The following is a 21,483-nucleotide window of genomic DNA, read 5'->3' as shown; positions in this document are numbered from 1 at the left end:
TGTGACAGCTTTCAGGTGAGGCTATGGAACATTTTCAAGGACAAATAAAACGTTCTTCTAACAGAACTGCAACTGAATTATTGCTTAATAAATGATATTCCATAAACCACGCGTCTGGACGCCCCAGGGACAGCTTCACCTGTTCTGAGAGAGGAGATTTTCCTACCTGTGACCTGATCTTCAGGGCAGGTCCCAGCTTGAGCCCCATGTTGTTCAGTAAGTGCTCTTCTGTCAGGAGGGGCAGGGTCTCCCCATCGATGGCCTGCTCTCGGAATACCTGAGGGGACACACAGGGACACACCTGAGCCACCTGTGCTGCCCTGGCACCGTGGCAAAGGTGAACTCAGAAACCCTCAGAGCCTGGATTTATCCCCCAGGGGTGTTTGCAGCCCTGCACCCGCGGCCTGGAGCCATCCCTCTGGAGCCAAGGGGATTTTTATTGCAAAGAGCTGCTGCTCCTGGACCCAGCACAACTCCCTGCACCCATTCCCGTTCCCTTCCCCTCCTCTGCAGTGCCAAAAACCTCCCTGAAACACTCCACAAAAAGCCTGGACTTGGGAAAAGCATCCCCTGGGGTGTCCCCCAGCTCTAGTGCAGAGACAAAGCTGAATCCCAGCCAGGCTGGGGCAACTTTGAGTTGTGCTGGAGTTCCCTGAGATGTGATTCTGGAATTACAGCATCCCTGGGAATTCTGCAGGATTCTCCTGGTTCTGGAACCACAGCACTACAGGGAATTCTGTAGGGTTTTCCTGGTTCTGGAACCACAGCATTCCAGGGAATTCTACAGGACTCTCCTGATTCTGGAACCACAGCATCCCTGGGAATTCTGTAGGGTTTTCCTGGTTCTGGAACCACAGCATTCCAGGGACTTCTGTAGGGTTTTCCTGGTTCTGGAACCACAGCATTCCAGGGAATTTTCCAGCATTCTCCTGGTTCTGGATGTGGAGCATTCCAGGAAAGCCCACAGGCCCCATCCCACAGCTTGGCTGGCAGCAAGTGCAGCAATCCATGAGGATAAAACCCAGGAAGGCCCTCAGGGCTCTGAGATGCAGCTCCCAGGAGGGACGAGCCCAGCTGGGAGGGAACAGGACCCCAGGGAAGGAGGACGCTCCTCCCAGGACCTGCAGGGTTTACCTGAGTGTACTCAGTGCAGCCAGACAGGTTGGACACGAAGCTGCAGACGTCCTCCACCGTCCATTTGCTGATGTCCTCCAGCGCTGGGCTCTCCTCCCCATCCAGAAACAGACCTCCCATGGTGCCTGGGTTGTGGGAAGGAGGGGAGGAGAAAGGAACATAAATCATTAAAATCCCACACGGACAACAAGCAGCCTGCAATCTGAATATTTCTCTCTAGCCACACATTCATCTTTAATGACCTGTCAATTAAAGCGCTGGGCAGGGTCAATTCATAGGCCTCTTCCTCCTGGAGGTCCCTGGCTGGGGGAGGGAAGGAAAAATCCCAGCTAATGCATTTCATGTGTTCAATGCTCCTCAGCTGCGGGGGAAGCAGGGGAGGGCAGGGCAGCACGGAGCCTGCAGGAGTTTGTGCACACAGAGCACAGAGCTCTGCCTGCCCCGGGGCTCCTGGGCCAGCCCCGCTCCTGGAACGTGCCAGGAATGACAACAGGATCACTGGGGAGCTCCTGCTCCTTCCCATTCCCACTCCCAGGGCTGGAATGGCAGCAGGGATCAGCCACCAGGGATCACTGGGCAGCTCCTGCTCCTTCCCAGAGCTCGAGTTCCACGCTGCCCAGCCTGAGCTGTGCCCTGGCTGGGGCTGTGCTGTCCCTGCCAGCCCTGTCACTGTCACACAGACGGTGTGACAGGCTCCCAGGGGCTGGGGCCTGCAGCCTGACAGAACTGTCAGAAAAATCCCAAAAGGAGCCAGTGAGAGGCACAGGGGGTGGAAATGGGAACAGGAACACTCAGGAACTCGGAGCTGCTGTGGGGGAAAGGCAAGGACACAGAACAAACCAAGTCCCACAGAATGTCTCTTTGGGGTGGGGAAAGCCAACATCAAGCCCTGGAACTGGCTGCTGGGGGGTGTTTGGACCAGCAGAGCACGAGGACATTTCTAGGGATGAGAACATCCAGGATTCTCAGGCAGGGAAAGAGTTTATGAGGAGTATGAGCTGCTCTGCTCAGCACATGGAGAATGGAATTGCCAGGAGAAAAATATTTCTCCCAGGAGCCTGTCATGACAAAATTATCTGTCCTGTGGGCTTGGGGCCTTTCCCTGGTGGATTAGATGGATATAACCCTTGCTCCTGCCCACAGCTGTGGGACAGCACATGGGCTGGCAAGGGGAAAATGGATAAAACAAAACCACGGAGGGGAGCACAGGGCAGGGAGCAGCCAGTTCCCTGGGGAATACCCCAGGGCTGAGGGAACAGGCAGGGAAAGGAGCAGAGCCACACACAGGGCCCCACACACTCCCTACAGAGCCTCCAGCACATGCAGGGAAGCGGGAAAAGCTCAGGATCTGCAGGGGAAGTGATGGTGCCAGGGAGATGCTTTAAAGCAGCAGAGCCTGCCCAGGGAGCAGGCAGAGCCTCTGCAATCATTCCCACACATTTCCCTTCCCCATTTCCTGCTGCCCTGGCTGTCCTGCAGCTGCACCCCTCCGGCTGGGCAGGGCACAGCTCTGCTCACCCACAGCCCCAGCACCCTGTGATCCATGTCACAGCCCCAGCACCTCAGGAGGGGCAGCCCCAGAGCCCCTGGAGCTCTCCAAGGCTCCCCACAACCCAGAGGGGGCTCTCAGGAAGAGGGGTTGGACCAGAGGAGCTCCAGTGGTCCCTCCAACCCAACCCCTCCTGGGGCTCTGTGGTGGCTGCTGCCCCTGCCAGCTCTGCCCGTGCCTCTGGAGCAGGGACAGGGCTGCTCCCTCTCCTCATCTCTTTGTGTCCCTCCTTGCCAAGCACTTTGTTCCCACCCAGAGCCCTCAGGCCCTCCCCAGACCTGTCCCAGTTCCACCCTGGTTCCCTCAGTCGGGGTCAGTGTCCAGCTGTGCCCCTGCCATCCCTCAGGAATGGCCCTGGAAGGGTTCCTGGAGCTGCTCAGGGTCCCTTGCCCTCAGCAGTGCCCAGCTCTGCTCTCCCGGGGGCACAGGGGCTCCTGCCCTCCCTCCTGTGCCCCCCTGGCAGGACAATGCTCAGCCCGTGTCCCCCGCTCATGCTCTGGCAGCCCAGACAATGAGAACAAATGGGTGCCAGGGGCTGCAGGGCCACACCTTCCATCCCAGTAATGACCTGTCAGCTCACGGGAGCCACCAAGGGCAGCAGCCAGAGCCAGGCCCGCTCTGCCTGGCTGCCTGATAAATGATGCTCGGGGGCTGCAATGGACTGGGGGGTGCTCCAGCAGCTGGGGCCTGGCCTGCGGGGCCGGGAGGAATCCATCGTGCCAGGACAGGAGTCCCCAGCACAGCCCAGACACCCAGGCACGGCCCATCCGTAACCCCCTCCCTCCTCCTGAGCTCCAGCTGCTCCAGAAACAGAAACCAGGGGGCTGGGGGGTCATGGAGAGCAGAGCTGGGGTGCCCTGCAGCATGGGCAGAGCAGAGCCTGTGCTCCTGGCACCGCAGGGCAGAGCAGAGCCTGTGCTCCTGGCACCACAGGGCACAGCCTGGGCACACAGGGCCACCACAGGGCACAGCCTGGGCACACAGGCCCACCTGGCACCAGCCCACCTCTGGGCTCCATCAGCTCTGCTCCCAGCCCCTTCCCCATCCCCGGAGCACCCCCTGTGTCCCCCACTGAAGGCTGGGGTCAGGAGCAGCACAAGGCTGCATTAATTGCTCTCCAGACTGCAATCAATAGAAGGATTTTAGCCTCCTGCACACTCCATCCTTCACTTCTTCCAAAGGACGGGGCTGCAGAGGGCCGGAGGAGGAGGAGGAGGAGGAGGAGGAGGAGGAGGAGGAGGAGGAGGAGGAGGAGGAGGAGGACGCTGCTGAAACCTTGAGGAGATGAGGTCATCGAGCCACAGCCCCAGAAAGCAGCTCTGGAATGGAGCTGGCATGGCAGGGACAGAGCAGGGACAGGCAGAGCAGGGACAGAGCAGCTCCTCCTCCAACTGCCTCCAACTCCTCATCCTTCTCAGCTGGATGCTTCTCCCCTCTCCTCTCCTCCCTCCAGCTCTCCCTGCCTTGGCTGGGTGGGTGTTTCATAATTCCAGTCTCCAGGCTAGGGTACAACCTCCCGACCCTCCTGAGGGAGCAGTCCCTGTGCAAAAAGGGGTTCAGGAATTGTGTGGCACAGGGGGAGAGGCGGGTGCAGCCCTGCCTGCCTGCCCTGGGGTGCTTTGTGCTCCCCCAGAGCCACAGAACACATCTGTCACTCACCCCAGGATGGCTGCAGCCCTTGGATCAATACAGCCCTCAATATTTCAGCTGCTGAACTCCCACCTCAAGCCCTGGTGCTGCATCCTCCACACCTCCCTGTCCTCCCAAGGCTTTGCAGGTGGGAGGATTTGCTCTGGAGCAGCACAAACCCACAGGGAGAGCAGCCCCACACTGGGTGAAACCAGCCAGAAGCCAAAGAGCCCTCAGGAAAAGACCCCCAGCCCTGGCACAGGCTGCACAAGCCAGGGGAGGAGAGCAGGGAAACCCAGCCCGGAGCTGTGCCGGTGCCTCGAGATGTGCTGGTGATATAAATCCAAAGTGATGATAATAAATGGGCTATTACAGCATCTCACACACTGCTGGGGGAGGGAGGGAGGGCAGCCAGCCCCAGCCCGGGCTCCCCACAGAGCCAGGAGCACCACGAGCTGAGCCCAGCCCTCTCTAATGGCCGGGAGGAAAAGGCTCCTGCGAGGAAGGCTGGGCAGCCCGAGGCAGCAGGAATATTTATCATCCTGGCCACCTGCCTGTCGCTGAAAAATCGCTTCCTCCTTGCTGGCTGGGAGGCAGCTCTAATGAGGGATGGGCAGCCTGCTCACAGGCAGCTCCTGGCGTGGAGAACAGCACAGCTCAGCACAGCAAAGCCCCCCTCTCCCTCCTCGTGTGCCCTGCCTCCTGCTAATTGCTCTGCCAGGTAATTAGCCGGGGCAGATCTGGCCTCTTGGCTGGGCTGGCGGGGCTCCCCACGTTTGAGGCCCGATTTGTGCCACCCCCTGCTCTGCAGTGAGAGCAGAGAGCTGGCAGTGACCTCCCTGTCTGTCTGTCTGTCTGTCCCATCCAGCCCAGCTCTCCCAGTGCCTGTGACACAGAAAGGCACCACAAAGAGCCCCTGCCCTGGAACAGGGCACCTGGGAACCAGGCTGGAAAAGCCTCCAAGGCCATCAAATCCAACCTCTGCCCACCTTGTCCCCAACTCAAAGCACCACATCCATCCTTCCTTGGCCACCTCCAGGATGGTGACACCACCACTTCCCTGGACAGCCCTTCCAACACCTGACCACCCTTTCCACGCACAAACTCTTCCTTTAGAGACAAGAGAACCTCACAAAGCAACCACAACCACAAGCAGGAAGCATTCCAGCCCTGCCAAACCCATCCCTGCCCCACACCAGCACCTCCACATCCCCCAGCGCCTCACCTGCATGGAAGCACGGGGCCTTGAACACCTCTAGGGATGGTGACACCACCACCTCCCTGGACAGCCCTTCCAATGCCCAACAACCCTTTCCATGCACAAACTCTTCCTTTAAAGCCAAGAGAACCTCACAAAGCAGCCGTGAGCAAAGGGCAGAACCCCCACTGCAGCCCTGCCAAACCCATCCCTGCCCCGCCCCAGCACCTCCCCAGCCTCACCTGCATGGAAGTAGGGGCTCATGGTGTAGGGGAAGCCGAAGGGCAGCGGCTGTGGCGCGGGCAGGGAGGTTGGAGGCAGGTATTTCACCTCGGCCTTGCCCATGCCGGGCCCCAGCAGGTGGCTGGGGGACTCCGCGCTGGAGGAGCTGCAGGGCACCGTGCCGGGCGCCGTGCCCGCCTCGCCCGCCTCCTTGGCCCCCTCACACGCCTTGCCCGCGCCGCCGTCCTTGCCCTCCTTCGGCTCCGCTGCCGCGCCGCCCTCGCCCTTCAGCCCCTCGGCCTTGTCCTCGCCGTCGCTCTCCGAGTCCTTCATCTCCTCATCGTTACAGTCCTGGGCGCCGTCGCGCCCGGCGCGCCTCCCGCGGCTCGCCGGGGCCCTGCGGCTCGGCGCGGGGCTGTGAGGGGCCTGCGGCCCGCCCGCCGCGGCTGCTCCTTGGGCGGGGTGGCGGCGCCGCCGGCGCTCAGGGACAGCAGCGGGGCGTTGTTGTGGCGCAGCACCAGCATGGCGTTGCGGCGGGACAGCTCGTCCCGCAGCGCCTGGCCCTCGGGGACATCGTGCACGCTGCGCAGCGCGGGGTGGTCCGGGGGCAGCCCCGGGTGCAGGCTCAGCGGGTCTGCGGCCAGCAGCCTCTGCCGGTGGAGGTTCTCCAGCTCCTTCTGGCGGATCAGCTCGGCCGACATCTCCAGCCTGCGTGGGGAGAGCGGATTTTGGTAATGGGGTGGGGGAATGTGCTCCCACCCGGCCTTGCAGGAGCCAGGTGTCACCTCCACACCTGCACAAGCCTCACTGGGACCCTGCTGTGCCATCTGCACCCAGCTCACCCACAGCAGGACAAACCCAGCCCTTCCCACTCCTACCTGGCCAGGTTTTGCTTCCGTAGCATCTCCTGCTGCCGTGCGAACATCTCTGCCTGTGCCGGCTGCAGGAACCCGTAACCTGGGCAGGGAGAACACTGCGGGTCACTCCTGTCAGCACTGACCCCTGGCTGCCTCAGGGCCAGCTCCCCAGAGGGAAAAAGGACACCTGAGTGCTGCTTTTCATTCCAGAGCCCAGCTATCCCCCTCACTGCCATGGCAGGAACACAGGGCCAGCAAGAGCAGCCAAGGAATCTGCTCCTCTGGCTGCAGAACCAGGGGAAGTTGGCACAGCAGCCATGGGGAAACACAGAGATGTGTGTGGGGTGTGTGGCTGCAGGACAGACTGTCCCAGGCTGCCCCTCTGCCCTGCCCTGGCTGTCACCTGAGCGCTCACCTGGCGTCTGGCACAGTGCTGAAGGCACCCCGAGGAAGGGAGGTCTCAAGTGGGGCCCCAGGGCGATGTGGGGAGCGTTCTGGGGCGACAGCAGAGGCGGAGGGTGGGAGATCTCCCTGCAGGAATCACAAAATAAAGCCCTGTTGGAAACCTGGAGGCTCCGAAGGGCTCAGGAAGAACATCTTGGCTGCAGATGAGCTGCATCCTGCCCCAGAGGCTCTCTCTGCCTCTTCACCCTCATGCAGAGCTTCTAAAGTGGAGAGAAAAAAGCAAAAAGAGCAGAACCAAAAGGGGAACAAAGCAGCCAGGACTCCACAGGTCCCACACACTTCCCACCTTTGCTCCTGTGGCCTTTCAGCCGGGCTGTCCAAAGGATTTGCCCTGGCAGCTTAAATGGGAGGGCTGAGGATGCTCCATGTGCCCCTCCCTCATCACATTTGGGTTTCTGCCTCGACTACCTCACACCTGAGAAGGAATTCTGTGCTTGGGGAATAGGTTTGGGAAGATCTGAAACCATCACTGGCTTGCCTTGCAAAAAAATCCTGTCCTAGCTGGGCTAAGGGATGACCTTTAATCGTGGAGAGAAAAGCCGAAGTGAGGCAGAGGAAAATACAGACAGGAGAGGGATGTGAGCAGGAAGGGCAATGGGGTCAGGGGGAAGGAATCCTGCTGGAGAAGGGTGGGCGAAGGCAGGCAGAGTGGGCAGAGCAGATGCCAGGGGCTGGGGAGACTCAGAGAGGCAGGACCGGGTGGTGGGAAGGGGACAGTCCTGGAGAAGAGGCAGGGAGCACTTGCAGCAGCAGGAGAGAAGGCAGGGAAAAAAAAAAGGCAGGAAGGGAATAAGAGCCAAGGTCTCTTCCATTAGTCAAATCTGCCCTGGGAGCCTGCAAGCAAATCTGCTTTCCGGCTGCACGTCTCTTAATTCCTTTTGATGGCCACTTACAACATTATTACCTTCAGCAGGGCATCCAGAGGCACAGCCAAGTGCCGGGCCGTTTATTTTCATTTTACAGTATCTCCCTGGAAAAATCTGCTCTGGGAGAGGCTGGAGGCCAAGGCACAGGGAGGCAGAAGGTGCCTGTGACTTTGCAACAAACACAGCACGTGCAGAGGCACTGCTGTGGGAGGATAAGAACGGGAGCATCCCGGCCATCCATGGATCAGATCGTGGGCATGGATTAGACTGTGGGAATGGATCAGGTCATAGGAATGGATCAGGATCATGGGCATGGATCAGACTGTGGGAATGGATCAGGTCATAGGAATGGATCAGGATCATGGGCATGGATCAGACTGTGGGAATGGATCAGATAATGGATCAGGATCATGGGCATGGATAGCTCATGGGAATGGATCACCTTGTGGAAATGGATCAGGTCATGGAAATGGATCAGGTCATGGGCATGGATCAGATAATGGAAATGGATCAGGATCATGGGCATGGATAGCTCATGGGAATGGATCAGATTGTGGGAATGGATCAGGTCATGGGCATGGATCAGGTCATGGAAATGGATCAGATAATGGAAATGGATCAGGATCATGGGCATGGATCAGGTCATGGAAATGGATCAGCATGTGGAAATGGATCAAGCTCATGGAAATGGATCAGATCATAGAAATGGATCAGCCTGTGGGCATGGATAGCTCATGGAAGTGGATAGCTCCTGGGAATGGATCAGCTCATAGGAATGGATCAGCTCATGGCTATGGACAGCTCATGGACAGCCAAGCAAGGACTCCTGGGCACGAAGAGGGCGAGGAGAGCCCTTCCCAGCTCCGCTCTACCCCATTCTGAGCATCCACTACCCCACACCGACCCCGCTGCACTCCCCCTCCCCAGTCCCTCTATTCCCGGTGCCCCCTCCCCGCCTGCCTGCCTGCCTGCCGTCCCCGTGGCCTCTCCCGGCTCCATCCCCTCCTCTGGCTCTCCCCTAACCTAATTGCGGCCCCGGCGGTGTCTGGAGGCGCGGCGCGGATCGATCGCGGCTGCTGCAATGTTAATGCCGCCCGCGCGCCGCTGGCAGCTCCAATTAATCTCAGGTAACGCCGCGCTCGACCTTCGCCTCCGAGCCGGGGCAGCAGCCAAGCGATGCTTATGTAATTACACCGTGAAGTGTGTAATCACCTGCCCTAATCCCCGAGGCCTCGCAATTAGCCGGGGCCGCGGTCGCCGGGCTGCCAAGTGCTGCTGCCACCCGGGCCGGCCCCGCGGATGAATGAGGGACAATTAAAGCGGCGTGACGGGGGCTCCGAGGTGTCCGCTCGATCGTAATTAGCTGTAATCACGGCGAGACGAGCCTGGCAGACGTGCTGGTCGTTTTATAAGAAGCAATTTAGGAAATCAAGTCGCTGTTAACCATCGCGTGGCCGTGCCCGCCTTCCCCCGCCTGCCTTGGGGATGTGCAGGATGCTGCGGGACATGCAGGCTGCTCGTGGGAGCCCAAAAACAAAGGAGCTCCTTGCTTTGTGCCAGTCTGTGCCCAGGAAGCAGAGGGTGGGATGGGATCAGGGCTGGGAGCTGGAAAAGGAGAGGTTCTCCCTTCACTGGCAGCCCAGTGCTCATCCCAGGTTGTTTTGATGCTTTCATGTTGTGCTAACGGGCATGACTTTGATCCCTGAGGAATTCACATCTGCTCCAGACTCTGCAGTTCATTCCCTCAGAGCTTCCCTGCCCTCCTGGGCTGGGCAGAGCCCTGGGGAGCCCCACAGCTGCGTGACACGAGGGACAGACCCCTCTGTGCCGCCCCACAGCGCCAGCCAAGGGGAACAGAACCTGTTGGAGCCTGCCCGGCTCCCTGCCAGCCCCTCTGCCCCATCCCTGGCACAGGAGGGAGGCAGCAGCATGAGGCTGTGCCTGGGCACAGGGCTGGGCACCCTCCCAGGCAGCTGGGAAAAGAACTGGTAAGCCCAAAGCCCCTGAGACCTCGACAAAGGCTGCTGTGCCTTCAGCCAGGTGTGCAGCTAACACTGATCCTGCATCCTCTCCCAGGTACCTGCCAGCCTCAGATCCCCCATCAAATTCCATCCTCCTCTTCCTCCACGGCTCCGAGTCAGAACTGCAGTGCCCTGCTCTGAGGAGGTGAATTTAGCCCCTGGCAATTACATCTGATAAGCCTTGTCCTTCCCTGGAAGAGAGCAATTCTGTGCTGCTGCACATTCCTCCCCCTGCCCCCTTTTCCTTTCCCCCCTTAAAATGCCAGCTGGAGGCTTGTGAGCAGGGTATTAGGGGATTTGCACTGCACGCTGCTAAATTTGATATGTCCTTTAACAGGAGACAAATGGTTCGCAAGGCTTAAAAAGTATCGACTTTTCTTTAACAATAAGCACTAATGGCCTTCAAATAATCAATATTTAAAGTCATTATGGGGTTACACATTATACTGTTAAAACCAAGCCTTTCACTTTAACCCCATCATATCCTCCCCAGGCTGGAGCAGAGCTCCCCCCTGGCTCGAGCCAGGCTCTGGGGAAAGGCTGGGAGCACAGGCTGTGACTGGAGATGTGAGAGGGTCAGGAAATGCAGATTGAAACCGGCAAGGCATGGAAATAAATTTAGAACGGATGGAAGAAGAGGGAAGGGGAGGGGGGGAAAGAATGCATGAAAGCTCTGCTTTCTTCTGCTCTGCATTTGATAGGAAGAGACACTTTAAACCCGAGGTAACAGGCAGGAGGCACAGAGCTCCTGGCTGCTCTGCCATCCCCAGACACTGCCAGCAAGGGAGAATAAATAAAATCAAAGGCCTTGCTAGAAATGCTGTTTGGGATTTCCAGGCAGGAAAAGAACATGTGCTGGCACTGGAGAGGGGCTGCTTTGTGCTGCCCCCTCAAAATCCAGACTGCTGCTGAAACCAAGCTGCTTAAACCAGGGCAAGCTCTTTGGCCTTTGCTCTGCAGCACCTTCAGCCAGGTGGGAACCAGGGAGGAGGGATCCTGCCAGGGCAAAAATCAGAACATCAGAGCCTTCAGAGAGGAGGGGGGACACAGGGCTGGGGTGGGTGAGAGCAGGAGAGAGATGGTGCCCACAGAGGGCAGGAGCTGAGCCCACAGAGGGCAGGAGCTGAGCCCACAGAGGGCAGGAGATGGTGCCCAGAGGGGGCAGGAGCTGAGCCCAAGGAGCCGCAGGGAAAAGGAAAAGCTCCCCAGAGCAGGGGGGAGGAATGAGGCGGTGAAGAACAAACCGTAGCAACGGCAGATGGGAGGAAGGGAATCCAAAAACCCAGGCTGGGTATTTTGGGCACATCTCTGCTGAGAGGAAGCCTCTGGCTGGTGCGGGGTGTCTGTCAGTCCCTGCAGGGGAGGCAGGGGTGCCTCTCTCAGGCTCCCAGCCCCAGCTCAGTCCTGCCAAGGGGCTGGGCTTCCCAGGACCCCGGGATGAGGGTGCTGCTGGCACCTCAGCCTGCCACATTCCGTGTTCCTGGCATTCCTGCTGCCTCCCCCGGCTCCTGGGGGATGAGCTGTGCTCCCCCTGCCTGCTCAGAGCCACGCTGCTTGTGCCAGCACCTGCCTCAGCACCTGCCTGGCTCTGCCCTCTCCCCTGAGAGGGGCGGGACCCCCAGACCCCACAGCTCACAGTGCAGGCACAAAAACCAACTCCCAACAACTGCCAGCACAGAAAAATGCACCAAACCCAGCCAGGGAGCTTCACAGCAGTGAGCAGAGAGTGCAGCAGCTCACCCAGCCCTGCCCCAGCTCCTTCCAAGCCCAATGACCACAGAGTCCAGCACAAAAACCCAGCCCTGCCCCAGCTCCTCTCCAGCTCACCCAGCCCTGCCCCAGCTCCTCTCCAACCCCTTCTCCATGCAGGCCATGAGAGATTTTCCCTGAAGAGGGAATTTTCCCCAGGCTCCATGCAGAGAGAAGCAGGGATGAGCACCTCGGGGAGGAAGACGCCAGGCTGAAGGAGCCCAGCAGAACTTTGCCAACAAATCCCGGAGGCGGCAGCCAAGGAGCAGCATCCCAGCAGCTCTGCAGGGCACAGCCACCTGGCAGCCCTGCAGGAGAGGCAGCAGTGTGCAGATGGAAGAGCTCCAGGCTGGAGTGGTTACAGTGGCACCTTTCAGTTGTACCCTCTCCTCTTCCAAGTCTTTTTATAACACTGAACTCAAGCATCTTCCCAAACAGACCACCAGGCCCTGGCATCCCCGCTGAATCCATCTCCAAGGGATCCAGGAAACCAAAACCACAAAACCAAATGAATTCTCCAGCAGACTGTGCCTTGGGTCTGCTTTTGGCAAGATGTCTCAATTTCACTGACTCCAGGGAGCAAAGAGATGAAGGGACCAACCACTCTGCCACAACCACGACCTTGGCTCAAGAAAATCCATATCCGTGGGTTTGTGTGCCTCATCCCCACAGAGCCAACCTCACAGCCCCTTTCTGGCCAGCAAAGATGCAATAATTAATTCATTAATGGCACCCCTGGACCTCGCCAAGCTCAGTTCACCCCTCCTGCGAGCAGCACCTTCCCGTGAGCAGCCTCCAATTAATTAATAATTAATTAATTAATGGCACCCCTGGGTTCATCTGGACCTCCCCACGAGCAGCACCTCCCCGTGAGCAGCCTCCAACTAATTAATAATTAATTAGTGGAACCCCTGGGTTTGTCTGGACCTCCCCACGAGCAGCACCTCCCCTGAGCAGCCTCCAATTAATTAATAATTAATTAGTGGAACCCCTGGGTTTGTCTGGACCTCCCCACGAGCAGCACCTCCCCTGAGCAGCCTCCACCCTGCCGTGGATGCTTTTGCAGGCAGCCCCGGGGCCGGGCTGGCTCCTCTCCAGCCCACACAGCGCTGGGGAAGCGTTCCTGAGAGCGGCTGCAGGAGGCTCCTCCATCCCCGCATTCCTCCCAGGTCTGCTCAGGAGCTGGGATTTATGGGCTGGGTTAGCCAAAGTACACGCTGCGGGAGAGAGAGAGGCTTCCAGGGCTGCCCGGCCCCTCCACAGTGCAAAGGTGTTGCTGGGAGAGCAGGAAAACCAGACAGGATCTCCAAGGCTCTGAATGGGGGGGAAATTCTGGACTCAGCACATCCATGCACACACTGCAGAGCTGATAGTGCAGCCTGCTCTGCCCCCAGCCCGACACAAGAGCCAAGAGAAGTGGAAATGCCAGAGCCTTTCACTGCTCATCCCATGACATCCACAGCCTCTGCATCCCCACAGCCCCCTCCTGTCCCTCCATCCCTGTCAGGAACGCACACAGCTTTAATTTAATTTCCCTCTGAAGTTCTTGATTGCAGAGGGAATGGCTCGTGGCACAGAGCAAGATAAATGAGCTAGAATTTCCTGGGGGTGGGGGTGATATCAGCTTTCCAGCACTCCCAGCAGTGGGAGAGGCAAGCTGAGGCTCTCTTCCCTAACAAAGAAAACTTCTCTTTCTGTTCCACCTCAGAGCATTTCTCCTTTCTCATTATCTGGGGATGCTACGAAATGCAAACTTCGACACCTCAACTTGCTTTGTGCCCACCAACAGGTGAGAGTGGCACCTCCAGCACAGGTTTGGGATCATCCCAGCCTGGCAGTCGCTCCCCTGGATGTGGATGCAGATGTGCACAGGCAGAGATTCCCCCCTTTCCACAGAGACCCCCGGAGTGGGGCAGGAGCATCCCCACCCAGCACCTGCACAACCCCCAGAGGTGACAGTCACACCTGGCCCAGGCAAATCAGCTCTGCCCAGCTCAGATTACACAATCCCAAAAGCTGGAAAAGCTCTCTAAAATCACCGAGTCCAGCCACCATGGACACCACCATGGCCACCACCAAGCCACGTCCCCAGTGCCACATCCACACGCCTTTTAAACACTTCCAGGGATGGTGACTCCCAAACTGCCCATCCCATCCCATCCCACCCCAAGGCCTGACCCTTCCCACAGCCACCCCAGCCGTGCCAGCCCTCCCGGCCCGGCAAACCCCGCCCCGGGGCCGTGCCCGGTACCTGTCGGGGAAGTGGCTGTCCCTGTGCTGGGGCAGGCCCTGCTTCCTGCGCTGGCTGGACGAGTTGCTGGCCGAGGGGATGTGCGCTTCCATCGCGCCCGGGGTCCGCGCCGCCGCCGCCGCCACCTCCTGCCGCGCCCGGAGCAGATCTGGGGACACAAGGGAGCGGTCAGGAGCTGCTGGAGGAGCTGCTGCTAATGCTGCTGGAGCTGCTGCTGGCCGGCCCCGAGCCCACTCGGACACACGGACACACAGACGGACACACGAACACACAGACGGACACACGGACCCGCTGTGCCCCGGGGCCGCTCCCGGCCGTGCCCGCAGCCCCCGGGCCACGGCGGCTCCGCTGTCCCCCCTTCCCCGGGGCTGTCCCCCCTTCCCCGGGGCCAGCCCGCGGCTCGGGGCGGCTCTCGGGCGCCGGGGCGGCGGCGGAGCCCGGCGGGGAGCGGCGGCCCCGGCTCTCACCCCGCGGGGAGCGGCGGCCCCGGCTCTGAGCGGCCGAGCGGCTCCGGGCGCGATCCGCCCCCGCCGCCCTGGGAGTTCGGCGGCGGAGGAAATTGTGCAACTACGGCAGGGGGGTGGATTTGCGGCTTAATTGCCTTCCCGCCGGAGGGAGGGAGGCAGGGAAGGAGCGGAAAAAAGGGAGGGAAGGATGGAAGGAGGGATGGATGGAAGCGAGGGGAGCGGGAGGAGAGCGAGGCATTCCCCGCACTCCCTCTCCCGGCCGGTCCCGAGCGGAGCCGCGCCGGCACCTGCCCCGCTCCCGCCGTGTCTGCCGGGGCTCGCTGTGCCCGGGACCCCCGTGGGGGCTCTGCAGCGCTGAACCCGCCCAGGACACGGAAGGGCTGGGCCCCGAGCAGCTGAGGATGGGGTACAGAAGGGGACCCCCCTCCCAGCCCGAGCTGCACGACAGCTGCAGGTGAGAAGGAAACGCAGCCCTCGTTCAGCCTGCACTGCCCTGGGACCATGGCAGGACTGTCACCTGTGTCACCCTGCCTGTGATAACTGTGTCACCCTGCCTGTGACATTTGTGACACCCTGCCTGTGATAACTGTGTCACCCTGCCTGTGACATTTGTGACACCCTGCCTGTGATAACTGTGTCACCCTGCCTGTGACACCTGTGCGGTGACACCTGCACAGCCCCTTGAGGGGTCAGTGCAGGCCACACGGTGCCCTGGGATGGACAGAGCAGGCAAGGCCAGAGCCACACATGCACACGGCCAAGGAGCCCCAGGGAGGGGCAGGTGATGCAGGTACAGCCCATGTGCCCTGCCCTGGCCTCAGGGAACAACAAGTGACATGGACACCTGTGCCAGGCACACTGAGGCTTTCCCAGGGGGCTTCTCTCTGCCAGTGAACCATCAGGAGTCCCTCAGTGCCGCTATCTGTGTGAAATCCCCCTGCACACAGCTCACATCCCACCCCAGAGCCTCTGCTGCCCTTCACGTGGTGCACAGGAAACATCCCCGCAGAGGAAACCTCCCTCACACCATCAGCCTGCCACAGGAAACCACAGCACAGCTGGGAGAGCAGCACGGGCAGATTTACCTCCCCGAGCACACCCTGGGCAGGATCAGCTCCAGCACTGACCCCAAAGCCCTCACACCCAGCAGCACACCCACCTCTGCCCACAGCTGCTCTGTAAAGCTGTAGGAGCACTGCAAACCCTGGTAATGCCACACTTCCCATCTCTGTGCCTCCCTTTCCCCCACCAGGCTCTTTTCTGCAAATCCCAGCCAGCCCTCCTGGCACCACGATGTGCCCAGCCCAGCCTGAGCTCCGTCAATCACAGCATCAAACACTGTGGTGATGCTCAGGAGCCCCGTGCTGGGCTGAGAACCTTCCCACAGCTGCAGTTTGTGCTGGCAGCAAGGGGGACGGGGGACAGCAGTGCCCCCATTCCTGCCCCGGACAGGGGACAGCAGTGCCCCCATTTCTGCCCCCATTTCTGCCCCGGGCAGGGGGACAGCAGTGCCCCCCATTTCTGCCCCGGACAGGGGACAGCAGTGCCCCCATTTCTGCCCCCATACAGGGGGACAGTGCGTGCCCCATTTCGCCCCGACAGGGGGACAGCAGTGCCCCCATTTCTGCCCCGGACAGGGACAGCAGTGCCCCATTTCTGCCCCGGACAGGGGACAGCAGTGCCCCCATTTCTGCCCACATTCCTGCCCCAGCCGAGGGGACAAACACTGAAACCATTCTGAACTGCACGAGCACTCAAGGAACAGCCAAACACCATCAGATCACAGAAAAAAAAAACCCGAGAATTCGCCGAGCCAGGCAGACCGTGCAACCTTGCAATGTTTATAAATTAATTATCTGAAAAGCCCAGGTCACTCCTGATTGCCACGGCGGCTGTAATTTAGAGGGCTGGCGTGCAGCCAGCTCCAGGAGCTGCATTGATCCTGAGTGACCGCAACAACCCCCCGCTCACACCCCCTCTGCCCTGCCTTCCCCCCTCCCTGCTGCCCAGGCCCCCCCGAGGATCTGTTATTTACAATCCCACTCTGACAGTTGGGAAATCAGATTGATTGACAGAGGGACGCTGGCGGATGGAGGTTCCAGGCACGGAGACAGACTGAATTCAGAATGTGGGATGAATGCCACTGGGAAAACGGGGGAGGAGGAGGGGGGAAGGGGGGGCTGAAAAGCAATTAAAAAAAAAAAGATTTCTAAATTATTAACATTTTTTAAATTATTAATGTTATTGGTGCCTCCGTGTGAGCCCGTAGATAAACTGCGCTTTGTACTGGCACTAATAATTTATAGCCCAACCAGAGCCCTGTGGTGTGGAGACAATCCAAAAATACACCAAGTTTTGTCTTGTCAGTGCTCCCCGAGCCAGTCTGCCTGTGCAGGCTCCTTCTCCCCCCTGCCCACCCCCAAACCCCAGCGTGACCCCCCCGACAAATGCTGATGAGGGAATTTAATCATCACCACAAAAACACGCCGGGCTCTCAAGGTAATGAGCTGCTCTCGTTATTCTGGGGGCAGGGGCGACCCAGCGGGCCCCCGGCACACACTGGAGGGATGGACACGTCCCTGTGGCCAGCAGCCACCCAGGGCCAGTCTGTCCCAGCCCTGGTCACACCCCACGCTCTGTGCTGTGCCCAAGCCCTGCCGGGCTCCAGTCAGGGCTGAATATTCAGTGCCACCCTTTTGTCAGCCCCTGTCCCTCCCTCTGTGCGTGTTCCCACGTGCCATCCCGGCCCTGTGGCACACAGCTCTGCCCCTCAGCCACCAGAGCTGAGTTTGCAGGGGCTCTGCAGTGCCTGGCACAGCCCAGCCCCAGCCCCAGCTGCTGGCACCTCCCCACGGGGCCGGGGCAGGTTTGTGTTTGTGCCTTTGCTGATAAGCAAATCCTTCCTCCACAGCAATCCCTTGCTGCCCCCAGAGAAGCCAATCAAATCAAACAGAGTGGAAAAGAAGACAGCCTCTTCATTAACCTAACAAGGAGCCCTGGGGATTCACACTGGGAGCAGAGATCCTCCTGCAGCTCCAGTGATGCTCTGCTGGGGCTGCCACTGCTCCTGAGGCAGGCAGGACGTGCCAGCCCTGCTCTCTACCTGTGCAGGGATGCTGTACCTGTGCAGGGATGCTGTACCTGTGCAGGGATGTTTTACCTGTGCAGGGATGTTTTACCCGTGCAGGGATGCTGTACCTGGGCAGGGATGTTTTACCTGTGCAGGGATGTTTTACCTGTGCAGGGATGCTCTACCTGTGCAGGGATGCTGTACCTGGGCAGGGATGTTTTACCCGTGCAGGGATGCTGTACCTGGGCAGGGATGCTCGTGATCCTGCAACCTCCTGGTGCCCCCTTTAGGCACAGCCCAGGACGTGCTGGATGCAGCCAGCTCCCTCCAAAACATCTCCCACACCCATCCCAAAGGAGTCCAGAGCTCAGGAATATCTGCCAGATCCATCTTGAACAACCCCAGGGCTCGGGGCCATCTTCCAAACCCATCCCAAACAGTTGCAGGGCTTAGGAACATCTCCCAGACCCATCCCAAACAACTCCAGAGCTCAGGAACGTCTCCCAGATCCATCCCAAACAACTCCAGGGCTCAGGACCATCTTCCAAACCCATCCCAAACAGCTGCAGGGCTTAGGAACATCTCCCAAACCCATCCCAAACGACCCCAGGGCTCGTTGCCACCCCCATCCCACCCCCCTGTGTCAGCAGAGCCCCCAGCCCCGTGCTGGCCATCCCTACCCCCGTGGCTGGGCACTGCCATGCTGTTGGCCAGCTGGAAGAGGCGCTGCTGCTGCTGCTCCTCGAAGGAGCCGTGCTCGTTGAGGGCAGACATCATGCGCCTGTAGTGCTCCTCGGGGGTCATCTGCGCCACCTCCTCCAGCGCCGGCGTCTGCGACGTCTCTGCGGACAGACAGACACACAGACACGCTCAGCCACGGGGCAGCGGACACGGGGTCCGGCTGCAGGAAAGCTGGGTGTCCACGCACACACTGGTATTTATGGGAAATATCAGAGGGGATGTGTTGGGCTGCGCCCAGGGAAATTCTGGCTGCAGGTTGGGAAGAAGTTTTTCACAGAAAGGTGATAAAGTTCTGGAATGAGACCAGGACTCAGGAACATCTCCCAGACCCATCCCAAATGAGTGCAGGGCTCAGGAACATCTCCCAGACCCATCCCAAATGAGTGCAGGGCTCAGGAACATCTCCCAGACCCATCCCAAATGAGTCCAGGGCTCAGGAACATCTCCCAGACCCATCCCAAACAACTCCAGGGCTCAGGGACATCTCCCAGACCCATCCCAAATGAGTCCAGGGCTCAGGGACATCCCCCAGACCCATCCCAAATGAGTGCAGGGTGCCAAGGTTTAGTTGAGGTGTTGGGGCTGGGTTGGACTCCATGGTCTTGAAGGTCTCTTCCAACCTGAGGATTCCGAGAATTTGGGGGAATTCTGTGAGTGTGGGGGGATTCTTCCCTTGTAAGAACTGAGAAGCCTGTTGGTAATTCAGAATTCAGCAGAGCAAGGCCTGACCGTGCTGTCACACCCCCAAGGGACAGTGCTGCCACCCCCCTGCCCAGCCCTCAGGAGGACACCTCAGAGCAGGCTGTTTCCCCTCTGGACCGTGCCCCAGCACCCTGGGGGCTCCCAAAGCCCCTCCCTGCCCATGGAGCGCCTGAGGGATCCCAGCCTGGCAGGCAGGCAGGGAAAACCACAGGGGTTTTGTGTTTACTGTAAGCACAGCTCTCAGTAATTACTGCTCTCCGCCTTGGCTGCTCCAACACTATTTTATCTTGGATCTTTCCCACAGGCAAAGCCTTTTCATTACTCAGAGAGGAACTCCCAGGCACAGGGAAGGGGGGTGGCAGGGCTGGCACTGACAGGAGCTCCGAGGGGCTGCGGGTGACAGGGACGCCCTCCCGTGTGCCCCAGTTCCTGCTGCAGGGCTCTCGGGGGTGGCACTGGGCACAGCATGGCACTGGGAATGCTGCTGGGGGCTGAGAGAGGGGCTCCCATCAGCAAAGGGGAGTGTGGGGCAGCCAGAAGCAGCCCAGGACACACAGGGGCTGAGAAATGAGGCAGCTCAGGCACTGGTGCTGCCTTGCTCTGACCCAACCCACGGGGCTCAGCCTTTGGGGCTGAAACTTTCCGCAGGTTGTAATGAAACCACCACCCCCTGCCCAAAATACGGGGGGGAAACATCAGCAGCAGCAGCAGCATCAACATCATCATCATAATATCATCATCATCATCATAACATCATCATCATCTCATCATCATCATTATCATCATCTCATCATCATATCACCATCGTCTCATCATCCTCCCAATAATAAATTATAACAACAATAAAATAGAAAAATAAATAACAATGAATAATGAGTAACTATAATAACGATAATGACGATTGTAATTACAGTGATTGAAATAATAATAATAATAATAATAATAATAATAATAATAATAATAATAATAATAATAAAATTATAGTATTTGTAATAATCTGAGCTGTACAACATTTCAACACTGCAGGGCTGCATCCCTGGCTGCCAAGAGCAGAAGGGAAATGACCCCAGCTCAGCTCAGCCCTCCAGCAGGGCCAGGGCTCTCCTCACGCAGCACTCTGGCTGCCCTGCAGCCTCAGCCCGTGCCCCAGTGACCCACATCTGCACCCTGCTGCCTCCCTGGGCTGCTCCCGGCCCTGCTGGGATCAGGAGCTGGGTTCCCTCCCTGCCCTGGGTCCCCCAGCCCCCAAGGGCAGGGCAGGGGCTGCTCTGGGAACAGCCCTGATCCCTCAGCCCCAGCCCAAACCTGCAGGACACCCCTGGAAGCAGCAGGGGAGGGAGGAGAGGGCAGAATTCCCTTCCAGGCCTCCTTCCCAGCAGGGAGGATTCCCTCCTCCTCCTCCTCCCCCAGGGATGCAGGAGCTCACTGTTTCAGCTCCCTCCTGATGCTCTTACCCAAAGGTCTCAGGAGCGAAGCCACAGACCTGATTTAGAAAAACACTGATTTTTTTTTTTCTTCTCCCCCCACAGCTGTGTCATTAGAGCAAAAAGAAGGGAGGGGGGAGGGGATTTAATAACACTTAATTACCATAAACTCCATGGGATCAGCCGCAGAGCAGATTTCAGGTGCAGGGAGGGGAGGGACAATGGGGGTGGCTGAGAGGGGAGGCTAAGAGGAAGGAGGAATCCAGGGAAAGGCTGGATTTCCATGCTTAAAACTTGGGAGATTTCACATGACTCAGCCAGCAGTAATTCCAGCTTTGCTGGAGCTTTGCTGTCTGCTTTTGTCATTACCAGGGGTAATGCTGGAGACTGATCTGCCAAAGCTCCCGCAGCCGCCAGGTGTGAAATGGACTCTGGCACAGCCCTGGGGAGGCAGAGCCAGGCCAGGCATCTGCTGGGCCCTCTGCAGCCCCAGCACATCCCCCGGAGCAGCCCAGCCCAGCCCAGCCTCCCATCTCCCACCCTCTGCTGGCACAGCCAGGGCGGCTCCTGGGCACCCAGCTCCTGCACAGCCAAGGACATTGCCCTGCTGCACGGCCTCTCCAGGACCTTTCCCCAGGCTCATCCTGCCCAAGCAACCCCAGATAAGGCAGCAGCACCCAGCCTGTCCATCCTCCCCTCCTGGCCTACAGGCCAAGGTTCCCTTCATTCAACCCCAAGGACCTGCAGCAAACCCTGCTCAGCCCAGAGCCCAGGGCAGGGTCAGCAGCCCAGGGGTTTTTCCTGCCTGTGCCCAATTCCCCCCACGTTCAGCAGCCTGGCTCTGGGGGCACTGATGCTGTCAGCAAGAACAAGGCCAAAACCTCATTTCTTCCCCTGGCCTAACTGGAGAGCTGCCAAAGCCACCAGCACGTGGATGTCCCCCCCAGAGGAGAGGGACAAACAGACAGAGGCTGGGTCTGAACTGCTCAGCTGCAGCCCAGCTCTGGTTCTGGGCTCCTCTGTTAAGCAGAGATCTTGTTTTGGTTTAAATGGTCCCCAGCAGCACAGAGAGGAGGATGGCAGCAGCAGCAGCCTGTGAGCTCATCCTCACCCAGGGGTGAGCCCCAGATCATTCCCT

The 21,483-nt window shown here is 59.2% G+C and overlaps 1 protein-coding gene across 1 annotated transcript in view; it reads right to left on the bottom strand.

Moving 5' to 3' along the window:
- The window catches only part of SAMD11 (sterile alpha motif domain containing 11), a 76,878-nt gene that overhangs the window by 3,270 nt on the left and 52,125 nt on the right, over positions 1 to 21,483 (bottom strand). Inside the window, 9 exon segments of the mRNA XM_030963864.1 lie at positions 167 to 277; positions 1,135 to 1,259; positions 5,753 to 6,099; positions 6,101 to 6,163; positions 6,165 to 6,440; positions 6,611 to 6,689; positions 7,005 to 7,120; positions 13,942 to 14,089; positions 18,159 to 18,320. Of these exon segments, the coding sequence (XP_030819724.1) occupies positions 167 to 277; positions 1,135 to 1,259; positions 5,753 to 6,099; positions 6,101 to 6,163; positions 6,165 to 6,440; positions 6,611 to 6,689; positions 7,005 to 7,120; positions 13,942 to 14,089; positions 18,159 to 18,320 (1,427 nt within the window).

Source organism: Camarhynchus parvulus, chromosome 21 (genome assembly GCF_901933205.1).
Source record: "Camarhynchus parvulus chromosome 21, STF_HiC, whole genome shotgun sequence".
NCBI classification, from domain to species: domain Eukaryota; kingdom Metazoa; phylum Chordata; class Aves; order Passeriformes; family Thraupidae; genus Camarhynchus; species Camarhynchus parvulus.
The sequence above is the reverse complement of the archived record's forward strand: the minus strand, read 5'-3'. Positions and strand labels throughout refer to the sequence as shown.